General features: G+C 38.4%; 1 protein-coding gene across 3 annotated transcripts; it reads left to right on the top strand.

The window, feature by feature from the left end:
* LOC131968174 (rac GTPase-activating protein 1-like) lies at positions 1-11,343 on the top strand. Of its 3 annotated transcripts, none has more exons than XM_059328937.1 (17): positions 1-158; positions 588-684; positions 1,802-2,004; positions 2,715-2,863; positions 3,425-3,494; positions 3,618-3,671; positions 3,839-3,916; positions 4,117-4,231; positions 4,758-4,906; positions 5,018-5,182; positions 5,269-5,364; positions 5,546-5,744; positions 5,917-6,022; positions 7,312-7,444; positions 7,610-7,718; positions 7,902-8,010; positions 9,830-11,343. In XM_059328937.1, the coding sequence occupies exons 2-17, from the start codon at positions 600-602 to the stop codon at positions 9,903-9,905; spliced, it is 1,896 nt and encodes a 631-aa protein (XP_059184920.1). In that variant the 5' UTR covers positions 1-158; positions 588-599; the 3' UTR covers positions 9,906-11,343. The 3 variants fall into 3 exon arrangements, with proteins under 3 accessions (XP_059184920.1, XP_059184919.1, XP_059184921.1); XM_059328936.1 differs by having other exon boundaries at positions 2-158; positions 557-684; XM_059328938.1 differs by having other exon boundaries at positions 11-158; positions 585-684.
* Positions 11,344-15,066: the final 3,723 nt, after the last annotated feature.

The raw sequence follows: 15,066 nt of genomic DNA, 5'->3' as shown, positions 1-15,066 counted from the left end.
CTGATTTTAAAACTTGTAGGAAGAATGTACAAACTTTATCAGACAGGTGTGGCTCTGCAGTTGCTGGTGCGGGAGTAAATCAGCTAACCTCTGCTTTTAACATCTGACGTTTTTATATTACATGTCTGCCACACTATCACAGGGAAAACATTGCACGGGTAAGTGTCTTGCTTCTTCTTTTTGACCAAAGTTACGATAGTTAGCTAGCTGTAAGCGTAAGACAACAAAACTGGCTAATGTTAGCATGCTAGTAGCATAGACGCAAACATTTAACATGGCATAGCATTATTAGGCGAATAAGCTTGAGAGTTGTTTTTAATACAGAGGAGATAAAGTCATGGCAAACGATTGGACATAAGTAGCTAACGTAAAACGCGCTGTTTTTCTTTAGCACTGTAGCTAATGTAACTATAGGTAATAACTTAGTTTAATTTTACATGTTTGAAGGTTAACCTACTGACACGGATGGCAGTGTAAGTAACGGCCTGATTCAACGATGCTGGAAAAAAATCAACAAATGCTAATTATGTTAACATTAACTATTATTATCATCCAGCTCACCCATTTCTTCCTACTAATCTAAGTAGCTGTAATAAGACATGATGGAGTCGTCTGTGAACCTGTACAACCAGTTCCAGAGTCTGGAAGCCCAGGTGGAGAGCCTGAATGAGGGCATTGAACCACGTAAGTTATTTTTTCACACTTTGTATAGGTATTTGCCTTCCCCCCTAGAAGCCTGTCAGTGAAACACAAAGAATCAAGACAACTAAGTAACTTTATTGTGCAGCATAAGTTAAGGTATTCTGCAACAGCATGGTGCCTAAATCATCTCCTCATGACTCCGGCCACCTATGGTAAAATTACCTACATCCTCAGTTGATCAGATCATGTGATTTTACCCCTTTAAGATAATGGCCTATGTCAAGTGTGTGACTTAAGCGGATTTATTATGCCTAAATCAAAATAAAATGTGACTTAAGCAAGTTTTTGAACATGCCTTTGTGACTTAAACAAGATATGGTAACACTTTATTTTGAAGGTGTCTACATAAGAGTGACATGAGCGTGTCATAAACATGATATGGGATGTGTCATGAACATTAATGACACTTTGAAGTAACATTAATGCTCATGATACTTGTCATGTCATGTTTCTGACAGGCTTGTGTGATTTTTATTGTGATTTGTCATTTATTTCTCTTAAGTTACATAATTTACACACAGTTTTATTACTATGCCAATGGCCATTCTTTGTTACATCCTTTTTGAGTGAAATAATCAATAAATGTCATATGTTACAGTTTTGGTGAAGTTTTTTGTGTTTACTGCAAAACTTGAAAAAATGACATAGGTGATTATTTTAACAGGTTGACGATATGATGATATTTCGTGCATTCATATCCCAAATTGTGTTAGTTGGTGCACTGAATTATTTGCCCCAGGTGATAAATACAGAAACTGCACTGACTCTAGAGCCTTTGTTTTAAAAAGTTAAGGTGGACAGGGCCTGGGAACAGATGGTGCACCCCATGACACAAATGGGGGTTGAAATAGCTATTGGGGTGTAGTAAACATTTACATTTCAATAGTCTAGATAATGCAGTTCATTTCCATTTTAACAAACAGGAAAGCTCTGTTGTTCAGTTGTTCACTTTACAGCAGAGGACTCGATCTTTAGGATTATTTGCATAATTGCCACTGCAAACCAGTGGAAGTTTGGAAGCCTAATACACATAACCAACACAGAAAAATAGTATATTATGCACAGCAGCAAAAATCTCCTCTTCTGCTGTCTTATTCAGAGTTCCTCCAGATGGCACTGAACTTTGAGGAGTGCCGTAAGAAGTGGATGCGAACAGGCGACGAGCTGGTTTCTTGTAAAGAGGTGCTGGCTAAAGCAGAGACTGAGAGGGGAGCCCTGGAGGTTAAACTAAAGCATGCTCGCAACCAGGTGGATGTGGAAATCCGCCGGCGGCAGAAAGCTGAGGCAGTCTATGAGAAACTGGTTCGTGCAACACTACTTATAAGTCTTGTATATCTCCGCAGTTGCTTATGGGATGAATAGTAAATTAAAGAAGGGGAATCAGTCCAGAGACTGAAACATGTCTACACGATGGAGCGAATGACTGCAAGTCTGCAGCTAAATATGGACAGTTTATACAAAGATGGTCTTGCATTTCACAATATCTGGGTGTCTGATGGAGAGGATGATGGGATGAAATGTTGCCGGAAAGAGATGCCTATTTGAAAAACCCTACTCAGCCACAGATTATATATACTGTCTACTCTGCCTGTTGTCATAATTATCAATACTTCTGACATTTTATTTCTTTGATTGTCTAAATATTCAACTATTTATTTTTATTTATTTACAAGATTAACACTAACTTTATAACTATGTTATGTCAGAAATACTTATTTCTGTATTTAATTTATTTATTGTAATGTCTTAACACTTTTTTCTTGTATGATGCTCAGGATGTTTATTGTGATGTCTCTTACTTTAAATTCTGTCAGGACATGTTCTGTAAAATTATTAAAATGGTTAAATAAAAAGTTAAAAAAAAAGAAAGAAGGGGAATCATCTAGAAATAAATCTTCATATAATGCCATTGGTCACTAAAATTAGTAATTTGTAAAACTATTTTATTTGTGTAACTGGTGATTGTTAATCATCATAATAATAATTCCTTTTTCTGCATCCGTCTGTGTCAGGAACGTCAGCTGCAGCTGATCCGGGAGCTGTTGATATCGGAGAACAATAGTATCCACCTGAGTGAGGAGCAGCGCTCTGCCCTGGCCTTCCTCAGTGCACACTCCCAGGCAGCACAGGCTGCTCAAGGCAACCTCAACTCCAGTCGAAGGTACTTTATTGTTTCCTTTTTATGACATGAGTGAACACACTGTCTGCCATTACTCTATAGAGGTGCAGCTGTATACTAAACACTGTAGCTAATAGAATTCAATATGTGAAAATTACTTCCTATGTTAATGCTTGTTACATTACATTACATTACATGTCATTTAGCAGACGCTTTTGTCCAAAGCGACTTAAAATAAGTGCATTCAACCTGATGGTACTAGACATAGACCACAGGAATCAAGTAAGCACAGAACTTTAAGAGCTAACTGTCATTGCTAAGGAGTGCTATATGTTAAAGAAGAAAAGAAGAAGAGATTTTTTTTTTTTTTTTTTTAGTATATCTGTTAGGTGACCATGACTTAACCGATATACTAAAAAAAAACAACTCTTATTCTTTTCTCTTCTTTTCTTCTTTAACATATAGCACTCCTTAGCAATGACAGTTAGCTCTTGCATGATTCATCAGAATACTTTGTCATACTTTGTCATTTTACAACTAACCTTTGACATAGGGAGTACTTAAGGCAGGAAGTTTAAATGTTGACTTTAATATATTTTACAGGTTAACTACCATCGATGAATCGGCTTCGTTGCTGTCAGACATCAGCTTTGACCAAACGGACGACTCTCTGGTACATTATTCCATTTTCTTAAATGTATATTTAAGGAGAACTGATTGGTTTCAGGATCAGATAGCAGGACAACAGTGTTCATTAAGTTATTTTCGTGCCATGGTCTCTATGCTTTACCTGTAGGACTGGGATTCCTCTGCTATGAGGACTGTGAGACTGCGTAAACGTCAGAAACGAGTGAGTCATGTCTTTACTCATTTTAAACGGATGCCTCCTTTCATGCATTAATGAAGTAATCTCGACAACATTTTTGATCCATGTATTTCTATACATCTGCACAACTTTGTCTTGCTCGTTAACAGCAGCACAACCATAAAAAGTGTTTTTGAAATTTTAATCCACAGCGGTCCTCCAGGAAACTTTCTGAGGTTCCTCCTCAGGCAATGAAGAAACCTCGCTCCACTGGACGCACATCAGATAGGGTAATGCTGACCTCTGCAGCTCAATGTATTATACAACACAAATAGCTGAAAAGCGTCTTTGATTGTGGCTCCTTGTCAAAACTGCATACAAATTTTCAAAACTTTTTTGAGAAAGTAAACCTCAATATTGCTTTTTAGTTCAGTTTGGTTGATGAGTATTAAACATCTTTTTGTTGTTGTTGTTGTTTTATATGATCCAGATGAATGAATCTATAGTGGCCAAAACCACGATCACTGTGCCAGTGAATGGTGGTGCTGTCGAGGCTGTCTCCACCATTGAAACCGTGCCTTACTGGACACGCAGCAGAAAAAGTGGTGAGAATTTCATAGATCTTTCCTTCTTCTTTATAGGACATTTACAACCTAAAACAACAAAATCATTTGGACTTTAAAACCAATGTACACTACCGGTCAAAAGTTTTAGAACACCCCAATTTTTCCAGTTTTTTATTGAAATTCAAGCAGTTCAAGTCAAATGAACAGCTTGAAAGGGTACAAAGGTAAGTGGTGAACTGCCAGAGGTAAATAAAAAAAGGTAAGTTTTTTTTTTGTCATTTTGTGTCTTTTTTTGGTAATGTTGTGTCTTTTTTTAGTCCTTTAGTCCAACATAAAATGTGATTTTGAATCTTTTTTTTTTACTTTCAAAACTCTATCATGCTCAATAAAGAATTTTAAATGTTGCAAATGTGCATTAATTTCAGAGTACACTGAGACATTAAACTGCATCATTTTCAATTAAATTCTGGAAAAGTTGGCGTGTTCTAAAACTTTTGACCAGTGGTGTATGTTTGAGTCCCTTCACTGGCATGGGAATTTTACCATCACATGATTGTTTCTGTAGTTGCTGCAGCATGGGGTGATACTACCACTACTGACCAATCAGAAACTGCCAGTGAGGCTCCCAGCACACCAGTCTCCGAATTCCCAACCAAGCGCAGAGCCCCCAGAGCTAATAAAGAAGGAAAGAAGCACCAGTTCATTGCCAAAACAGTAAGACTTATTATGGAGTCTGCAGAAACACTAAAATCCTGTTCACCTTGTTGAAGTACCACTACCTGAAGTATCTAACCTACCTTGGACACTGTCCCCTCTGTCGCTAAGGTGATCAAGTCTGAGTTCTGTGTACCATGTGGAAGAAGAACAAAGTTTGGCAAGGTGTACCTTCGCTGCCAGGATTGTCGAGTTGTGACCCACCCAGAGTGCCGTGACGGCTGTCCCCTGCCCTGTAATCCCACAGCTGCTAGCACTCCAATCAAGAACACAGAGGTACATTTTTCTCTTCCACTCCATAGTAATTGTTTTATTTTTTATTACTTTTATGTTTAAATTAAAGTGATGTATTTTGTGTGTAGTCCACCCTGGCTGATTTTGCTCCAGCCACCTCCCCAAAGATCCCAGCTTTGGTTATCTACTGCATTAAGGAGATTGAACACAGAGGCCTACATGAGGTGAGACAGACTCTATTAAAGTCCTTGTTTACTTGTCACCTTCATGTTATGCTCTGATCCCTTTTCCCTCGAGCGATTACAATAGATAATTTCTCTCTAATTAGTTCTCTCATCCAGTCGTACGGTATCACAGGCAGCCAGACAATGAGAGCTGGTTTCTTTTATCTACTCCCTGCCCCAGGTCGGCCTGTACAGAGTCTCTGGGCAGGAGCGCATGGTGAAAGAGCTGAAGGAGAAGCTGATTAGAGGAAAGACTCTGCCTCCACTTCACAAAGTGGACGACATTAACGTCATTGCAGGTGTCCTCAAAGACTTTTTAAGAAACCTCCCAGAGCCACTGCTCACCTTCCGCCTCAACAAAGCCTTCATGGAGGCAGCAGGTGAGTTTCTGAGACTTTGCTGTATCCACAGTGGTTTCTATCTGTGTGAATGTCTACTTAACATTACTCTTTTAAGAAAACGTTTTGAAATTGATTGAATCAATGGACTCTATGGGAAATGGGGAACAAGTATGTACATGAATATTAAAAAATGGTGCTAATGTTTTTATAGAAATCCAGGATGATGGCAACAGTGTCGCCATGCTCTATCAGACCATCAGCGAGCTGCCTCAACCCAACCGAGACACTCTGGCCTGCCTGATGATCCATCTGCAGAAGTAATTTTCCTTAAACATCAGGAGTGCGAAGAAGCCTTTTATTTTATTCTGTTCTTATTGCCATTACCTTCAACCTAGTCTTGTGCTGTATCTATTTTTTCATACTGTTTGACAGTATTAACCCATTAAGGCCTAAAGCGCCTGGAAAAAAATGCCTGGAAAACCTATGGGCGATTTTCAAATGACCCCCTAAAACCTGAAGTTTTTCTGGAAATTCAACACCTACTAAATAATAGATTTTTCAGCCTCTGTAGCAGATAAAAATGAAATTCAAAAAGTATTTGAGAGCTTATACCCGTGGCTTTCATATGAATTTGAGTTTATTTGTCCAAACCTTCAATAAAGTTTTTTAAAAAATTAACAAACTCAGCAAATGTTACATTTGACTGAATAAAAAATCCTATGCATAATACTAATACATGCCCATTAGCAAGATGCAAACATGATATGACCGCTGGAAGAACAAGACATAGTTCTCATTAGCCTACTGTAATAAAAAAAAAAATTATCATAATAATAATAATAATAAATAATAATAATACATTTTATATATCGCACTTTTCAGGGTACTCAACGACGCATAAAGTAATATAAGACATAAACAATCATGATTTCTTATATCATCATCACAATCAATTATTATTAATATTAATATATTGTTAATAATATTATTATCTCCAGATGGCCACAAATCTGTCTGTTTCTTCGGTGAAAATATGTCGTCTTAAAACATATTCCTCATCCATAAATGCCGGTCGATTGGTTCAAATCGACCGGGTTCAAAGTCCAGATCAGCAATAAAATCATCGGCGCTGTTTTCATCAGATCTCTTCCGTCACTTACTGCTGAGCTCCTCCGCTATAGTCGTCTTCACCATGATTTATAAGTTCTGGAAAAGTCCGATGTTGCATTGTGACACTCCCACATGTATTCTGATGCATTTCATAAAATAGGTGGGGAAAAAAATACAAATACTACAAAATGACATATCCGCTGTCCCGGCCTTAATGGTAGAGTGACGCAACAGCGCTCCCGGCTTTAATGGTAGAAATGCGGTAATGCTTTCCCGGCGTCAATGGGTTAAATGTCATACCACAAATATTTCTAAATCCCTTCATACCGTCAACGCCTTATTACCCCATTAGACAGGAGTGGTAAAATCAACTACTTGTAAGCCAGGAGAACTTACCAAATTGTATCAGATTTGAGAAGAGAGTAAACCTCTCTGCAGTACAGATACATTTCAATTTTAGTAAAGACTGTGAAATATCTGCCCCTTTCTTTCCCAGGGTCTCTGAGTGTGTGGATACCAAGATGGATTTGAACAACCTGGCCAGGGTGTTTGGCCCTACTCTTGTGGGTCATGCTGTTCCAGACCCAGACCCTATGACCATCCTGCATGACACAAATCGGCAACCAAGGGTAAAGTGAATGAATATCAACACTGGACTAGGGCTCTGAACAACATATAAAGTTGCACATTGTTTGAGTGTATGATGTGTGGTGTTGTTGTTTACTTCAAGATCAGTGTTTCTGCTCTTTAGAATGGTTCTGATTTCCAATAATGTGTTTATTTTGTCTTTCTAGATTGTAGAGCGTTTGCTCAGTATTCCAGGAAACTACTGGGGCCAGTTTGCTTATCCAGATTTTGCAGGCATGGAAAATACTTATCACACTGATACACCAGACCACCAAGGTAAATGACTGAAAGGAGAACAGGAAACAAGACAATGGCCATTATTTAATTCTAACAAACTGTTTGTATAATAATATACATGATATAGCAGATAAGGGGACATTTGTACTCAGCATCTTTGGTTGACAAAAAACAAAATCAGCATTGTTGAACTCTGCATCTGTTTATCTAATTTATCTGCAGTGAGCATACTGGGACCACTGACCACTCCAGAACACCAGATGATGTCCAAAACACCGTCCTCCAGCTCGCTGTCCCAGCGCATGAAGCAGACCCTTTCCAGCACCACCTTGTAAGTTATCTGGTAGATTAACTTCTAGCTATCTTTTCAATGAAAAAAGTAATACTGTATATAGCCAAATTAATATAATTAATGATGACTGCATTCCATTTAGCTGCTTTACTTTCTGGTGGTCAACTGGTGTTGTCTATGCTGGCTTATTGGGACTTACACCTGTATGGTTGTTCAGAGCCTGCAACTTAAAGGCCTAAATTTTATATTGTATTATGTATCGTCGGTACTATAAAAAAAATAAAAAAAATAAATGAAAGAACAGGGACCATTTAGATCTTTACATAAAGGAGACTAAATTTCATAATATTCCACTGAATAAAATGTCAAGTTTTCAGTTGGCTGCTGTAATGTCGACAGAGAACTGTTCATCAATTGGACATACAATTGATGCAATTTTCCTTTCAAATGTTGAAAGTCTGACTCAATGGCAAAAAATCCTGGAGAAAGCGTTGCTATTGCAGCGTTATCAACAAGTACATGCACTGTTTTTTTAAGCAGTGTTTTTTTCGAGTTTCTCTTTCAGAGTGCAAGAAAACGCATTCAATACTAGCGAAGCATTTCAGAGAGATGAAGAGAAAATGTTTCTTACAATTTAGTCTGCTGCTAACGGTAGCCAAAGGCTCAAGGCTCTGGATAAATCAAGTTTATGTTAATGTAGCTAGAGACTTGAATCACAGTTTGTCATCTCAAAGGGCTTTAGGGACCCACAAATTTGCCAGTCGACCGGACCAGTAATTCTCATAGTATTGCAGCCGTGTAAGGGCATCAGCATCACAATCAAGATCAGGTGAAATGAATGACTAGTACTCATACAGGTTACTGTATGAAGCATATGCCCATGCTCATCTGGTGGGATGGGACAGAGAGTTACAGGAGGTGGGCTGTATTTTTTAATTCTGGCAATATTTTGTTTTGAAAACTGCATACCCCAGCTTTAATGTCTAATAAGATAATAAGTGTCTGATCTACACTACCGGTCAAACGTTTTAGAACACCCCAATTTTTCCAGTTTTTTATTGAAATTCAAGCAGTTCAAGTCAAATGAACAGGTAAACAAGAAAGGGTACAAAGGTAAGTGGTGAACTGCCAGAGGTAAATAAAAAAAGGTAAGGTTAACCAAAACTGAAAAATAATGTACATTTCAGAATTGTGCAAGTAGGCCTTTTTAGGGAACAAGAAGTGGTTTAACAACTTAACTCTATGGAGTTTTGGGCTATTTTGTCCATTTTTTAATTCTTTCCATGTCTTTGTAAGTCATTTTGTGTCTTTTTTGGGTCATTTTGTTTCTTTTTTTTTTAGTCCTTTAGTCCAACATAAAATGTGATTTTGAATCTTTTTTTTTACTTTCAAAACACTATCATGCTCAATAAAGAATTTTAAATGTTGCAAATGTGCATTAATTTCAGAGTACACTGAGACATTAAACTGCATAATTTTCAATTCAATTCTGGAAAAGTTGGTGTGTTCTAAAACTTTTGACCGGTAGTGTATGTGGGAAATGCAGGTTGAACATAGATCCTTATTGCAAGAGCAGTAAAACCTTGGTCAAGCTCTGACTTTGATAAAGCTTGAACTTTTGAAGATTTGAGCCATTATTTCACAAACGCTAGGTCCAGACATATTTAAGTCATGATTAACTAAAAAAAAATCCAAGCTTGTGTCAAATGATCAGCAATCAAATTCATCTAGTTCAGTTGTTGACATATAAACATTGTATTCCTTTATTTACCTCTAAACATTCATCTTCACAGTTAAGTCCGTTACTTTGCTAAATTACTTTTACTAAGTTTAAATTCTGCTCTTTGCCCATCCTTAGATTTGGGAGCAAGAGCAAAGCATCAGCTGCCAGTAACCGCCAGGGCAACTTCTTCGCCTCCCCACAGCTGAAGTAATGGGACAGGACGGGGAAAAAAAAGGTCACCCATATTGTACTTTGTGTTATTTACTGCAATAACCGAATATACATTCACATAATCATGTGGGAGAACTACTGTGCAATTTTAGCATGTAACAGTTTTATTACTGAGTTTTTTTTATTCAAGTATTTTATACAAGACTATCTAACCAGTTTTTTTCATTTGAAAAGAATCCTGCACAAGTGTTTCAGTTTGTTTGTATATCTTTGATTACTAATGATTTCTTATTGACCTAAACGGTGGTGACATCTGTGATTGTAAGACGTTTGAAGGCTTTGACCAAGCAACCATTGGAAACTAATTCAAAGATGTATCTTTTGCTTTGTTTAACTCTTGAATTAGATGTTCAAAAAGTATGCAGCCATTCACAGGTGTTGGTCCATCTTTGAACCTGTGGTTGTAACCACGGTAACAGGGGTGCTCATGCACGTGTGAAATCCACAGCTGCATTGGAGAAAAAGAAAAGAAACCGTATTATTGGTCAACAGCTCGAAACTGACAACTTTTTTTTGTTTTCATGACTTAACATTTTGTTTTATATTTATGTTGATTCTGTGCTATGCCTTATACCAATCATGAAAACTAATTTACTTTAACTGTACTGCAATGTAAACACTGATACTGAATGGGAACAATGTTGCATTTCGCACTGTCTATGTAACAATCTCTAAATATGTTTTCTACCTGGGAATACAAGCCACTAGAGGCTGCTGTTGCACCACTTTTGATAAGCAAGCCCTAACCAATGAAGATGACCTACTGTATATTATGCACAGTTTTACTGACATTCAGTAGATTTAACATATCACTGGAAGAACTGTAAGTTATTCCTGTGACCTAGGACAGTTTAGTCAACATTTTCTCTCTCGCAAGCCAGTGACTCACAACTGTATGGTCATCACAAAAATAAAATTTGGAGCCTCTTTAATTTATGAATGTAAAGACTGATTTGCATGCACATTCACTATTTTTACTATCTTTATCCACAGTAGCTTTCTTGTACAGTTATGTAAAGAATAATGCACATGACGTGATGCTTTCTCTGAGGAAATTTCCTCTCTTTGCTGCTCTCTATCACCTTTTAAGAAGCTCCAGATTTTAATGTGATGATGACATTGCAGGTCCAAGTATTAGTTATTTAAAGGGGAAATATTTATGTTGACCAAAAAAAAAAACAGTATTTAATCAAAACCAAAATCTAACCATGATTAGCATGCCAGTTAAAGACTCCAGTAATGCTACATTGTGTTTTCTACATTTAATCCATTGTATGGTTTTATTTCTCCAATGAAATATTGTCTGTTGATGTTGAGACGTTAACCAAACATTTTGTGGACTGAATGTTAACCTTAATTTCTTTGTCTTAGCTCAAACAAGATCCACAGCTGAGCTAAAAATAAAACATCAAAGACTGGTTCTTTTGTCTTGGTGGGTGTTGTTCATGTATGAGCTGGGCATCTGGGGCATCGAACCCTGCTGAAATGGAGCATGTGAGGCATACATGCAGGATGTGTGGGTTTTGTAACCAGCTATTCAACCAAAAACAAAATACACCTTGACATGGATTAGTGTTCATCACTGAGTGTTATTTGGGCCTAATTCATAAAGCCGAAAACCTTCATGTTTAACACTCTTCATCTTCATTTAACTGCTGGAAATTGAATGTTTGCCATTGTTATTCAAGATCTTCAGTGAAAGAGCAAAAGCACTGTGTCAGTTATTCCAAAGCTGATGTGGCACTGAATGATAATGCAATTTGGCTCATTGTTCCAATAGTCATTACAGCTATTTCCATAATCTGTTGGGCTGAGTGGGCAGGCGATGAGGTCCAACATTATTACGAATTAAAGCAGGGATCATTTATACATCTTATAGTTATTCCATTAACAGTTACTGTGGAGAGTGCTAAGCCAGGCTGAACCTATTGACATACATATTGTATGGCCTCATTCAAGACAGAGCTTCAACAACGCACGAGGCCCTTTGAGATCTGAGCCCAGCTGTTCGGGGGGAGAAATAAAAATATGGTGCGCAGATTTCATCCAAAAGAGTTTGTTCTTTCCTTTCTTTCTCACTCACGCGCACACACAAAGAGCCACGCAGAGAAGACCCTCGGAAAATGTTTGAATTTCAAATCAGCATTAATAGTTCATTAGCCTGAAATAAGGTCTCCTGTGTGTCGATCTGTCCTCTCATCGGGGGATTGTGTGTTTATTTATGCTGTACGGTGCAGCATGTGCTCGGCGGTTGCAGACATCAAACAGCTGGCTGTGTACAGTGAGTCTCTGTAGCTCCATATTCCAGCATGCCCCAGTGTGCAGTGATAGAGCTCCACTCTGCTGTGGGACCAACCAGGGCCAAATGAGTAACTAGTCCAATTAAGAGCTCTTAAATAAATTACAATGTAAGCTGGTAAACACACAGCAACAACAGCACATTTTAATTCCTCTATTTATAGAGTGACCTGCAGGAAGTGATGCCAGAAGGAACCAACACAACTATTACCACCTCTTGAAGCTGAATACAATCAATACATTATTCCATTCATAAGGTTTAGTTATTGCTGTTGCTGTATACCTGTCAAGCTTTGTAGCATGTAGTGGGTGTCTGCAGCATTGCCTGCTCCAGTTCAATAATGTCAGCACCTCAGAGACGTTAACTCAATAACTGCCAGTCAAATCCACCCGGCTGATCATGTATCTAATCAATATATTAGTTAAGGGAAAACAACCATGTTAACCAACAGACGTTCTTTCATGGCTCATATTTGACTACTTTTGTTTGTGCACGTGCTACATAAAACACCGTGTTTTACATATTTTGTCACTTGCTGGGGGGCATTTCTGCATTCCCGCTGTGTTGTAGAACCTGCTCTATTTTTGGAAGATTTACTGCGGGATTAGGCTAGGCATCATGCAGATTTGCTTTTGAAATGACATCAATATGGATAGGGGAGAAGGAGCCGTTTGTCAGGTTGAGAGAATAAAGTGTAATGCTGCAAATTTAAAAAACATGAGGGCCAATATGCTGTTTCCTTAGCAGGCTAAGCATGTGCTTGAAAAGTGGTCCTCCAGATTTGTTTCTGACACTGTTTTCAGTAATTTATGTGACAGATTGTGTGATCAATATGCTTTCCATTTGGTGAATTAAACATACAACACTGAAATACAAAACTGTGTTCTGCACTAGGCCTGTAAAAGCCCTGAAAAACAAGACAAGAGTCATTGTCCAATCTACACCCACCTAAAGCCAGTGAGTTTTTTAACTGCAAATAATTGTATGGCTTGTTGGCTTTCAATGCTCTCTCACTCTATCTCTTCTTCCCTCGTTCCTTCTGTTTTTTTTCCTTCCCTCTCCACCCCTCCTTTGAATCGAACCACCGTCTTAGCCGGCTTCCATGCGTGGTCGATACCTTGTTACCACAGAGAAATCAATTATCTCGACCAAGCAGCAGGGGAAAGAGGCAATAATGAAAGAATGCTCCTCCTTCCCAGACGATGGCCATGGTCATTAAATATGAATTTATCATTGGCTGAGGAGATTTATGGAGCGAGATGTGGGCCCCCAGTTCACGGTCTCTTTACAGCATAAGTTCAAAGACTGGTTACAAATTAGTGGAAACTAAACGGGTAACAGGTTGTCAGGCTCATGGTGTTATGTGACCGAAAGCTTAAACACGGACGTGATTATTTCAGTTACTATTCTCTGGATGCAACGAAAATGTGACAATGAAATGTCCTCTAAAAATACCCAACATAGGCTGCCTTCACATGACAGAAATGTCTTCATACTTGTGATGACACACCTTTCAACCAAATGACTGGCCTCTCAGAGGCGGATGAGGGGTGATAAAAGACATAAAAATGGTTTAGTGTAGTGTATTCTGAGATGAGATGCCACCACATTTATGGACAGTGCAGGCTCTTTTCAATTTGATGTCTTAGTGCCACTCACTCAGGTGACAGAGGAAAATGCTGGCAGGTAGGTGGGCATGCCAACCATACCTGCCCATTTGGGTCTGTAATAAGCTCTTCTCACGACTTGTCTGACAGCTGCTGCAAGAAGTGGAAAAACAAGCCCCCACACCACTACCATCACCATAGCCAAAGAAAAAGTGCAATAAGTGAGAGCGCTAGAGAGAAAGAGAGAGAGAGAGGGATGTAGGGGAAAAATGTGTAATTTGGACTTGCTCTTAAGGCAGCAATAAATTCCATTTTAATGGGGCACCACAAGCAGTAGCAGGCACTCAGCAGTCTGTTGTGTTTGATGCCAAATTGTGCAGAATAAACAGATTTGCTGTGCAGCTGGTCCAAACACACACTTTCTCTCTGACTCTGTCTTTCTTTTCATCCCCCACCACACTTAGCCAGCCCCTCATTCCCCAACTCCCTCTTTATTTCTTCCCCTCCCCGCCCCCTCCCTTGGACATACCAGACAAGAATTAGACAAATCGTCACAAAAAGATGGCAAGTGCTTTGATTTATTTTCTTCCACTTAACTGAATACTTATCTCCAGCTGTCATACAGAAAGTCAAAGCAGAGTATTTGTTTTAACAGGGAAAAGAGTGAGCTGCATGTCTCTAATGAGAAACAACATGCCACATCTGGCTCATTTTTTCCTCAGAAGATTAATCGTTGGTCATCCTGCACAAACCCATGTGACGAATCTGCACCCAATGTCTAAATGCCTCTGCATTTAGAGACAGCAGTGCACACTGACCATACTGTAGGGGACGTAGTGCAAAAAAGGATGTTGCTGGCTGTGAAAAATCTCAAAGTAGCACTTTTAGTAGTACTAAAGTAATCATCTGTGACAATACAAAAGCAATTTTGACTGTTAAAAGTTCAGCTGGACAAGACTCCTAGTTCAGTTAAAAATTGTGCGTCAAAAAGTCTTTTTTAATAAAAACAGTGTTCATTTAGTAAATTATTCTCCCATATAGAGAAAAATAGACAATAAAGCAGGGAATGCTTTAAGGTGTGGTTACATTTTTACACCATGTACATTTCATTAGTTTTGTTTTTGGGTCACTTTTCACCCAGTTTAGTGCCAATAGCTAGCTAGCATTAACTGGTAATTTTTACTGATCTCCACTCCAGCTCCACCCTTTTGTCCAAATATGGGAATTTCTAGTTC

The sequence above is a fragment of the Centropristis striata genome, chromosome 3 (assembly GCF_030273125.1).
Source record: "Centropristis striata isolate RG_2023a ecotype Rhode Island chromosome 3, C.striata_1.0, whole genome shotgun sequence".
Taxonomy (NCBI): Eukaryota; Metazoa; Chordata; class Actinopteri; order Perciformes; family Serranidae; genus Centropristis; species Centropristis striata.
The sequence above is the reverse complement of the archived record's forward strand: the minus strand, read 5'-3'. Positions and strand labels throughout refer to the sequence as shown.

Bases quoted from the DNA above. Each gene is read 5' to 3' on its own strand.
- LOC131968174 (XM_059328937.1), top strand. From the start codon at position 600: ATGATGGAGTCGTCTGTGAACCTGTACAACCAGTTCCAGAGTCTGGAA. The intron at 685-1,801 runs GTAAGTTATTTT...TGTCTTATTCAG, and splicing joins GAATGAGGGCATTGAACCAC to AGTTCCTCCAGATGGCACTG. The intron at 5,365-5,545 runs GTGAGACAGACT...TCCCTGCCCCAG, and splicing joins AACACAGAGGCCTACATGAG to GTCGGCCTGTACAGAGTCTC.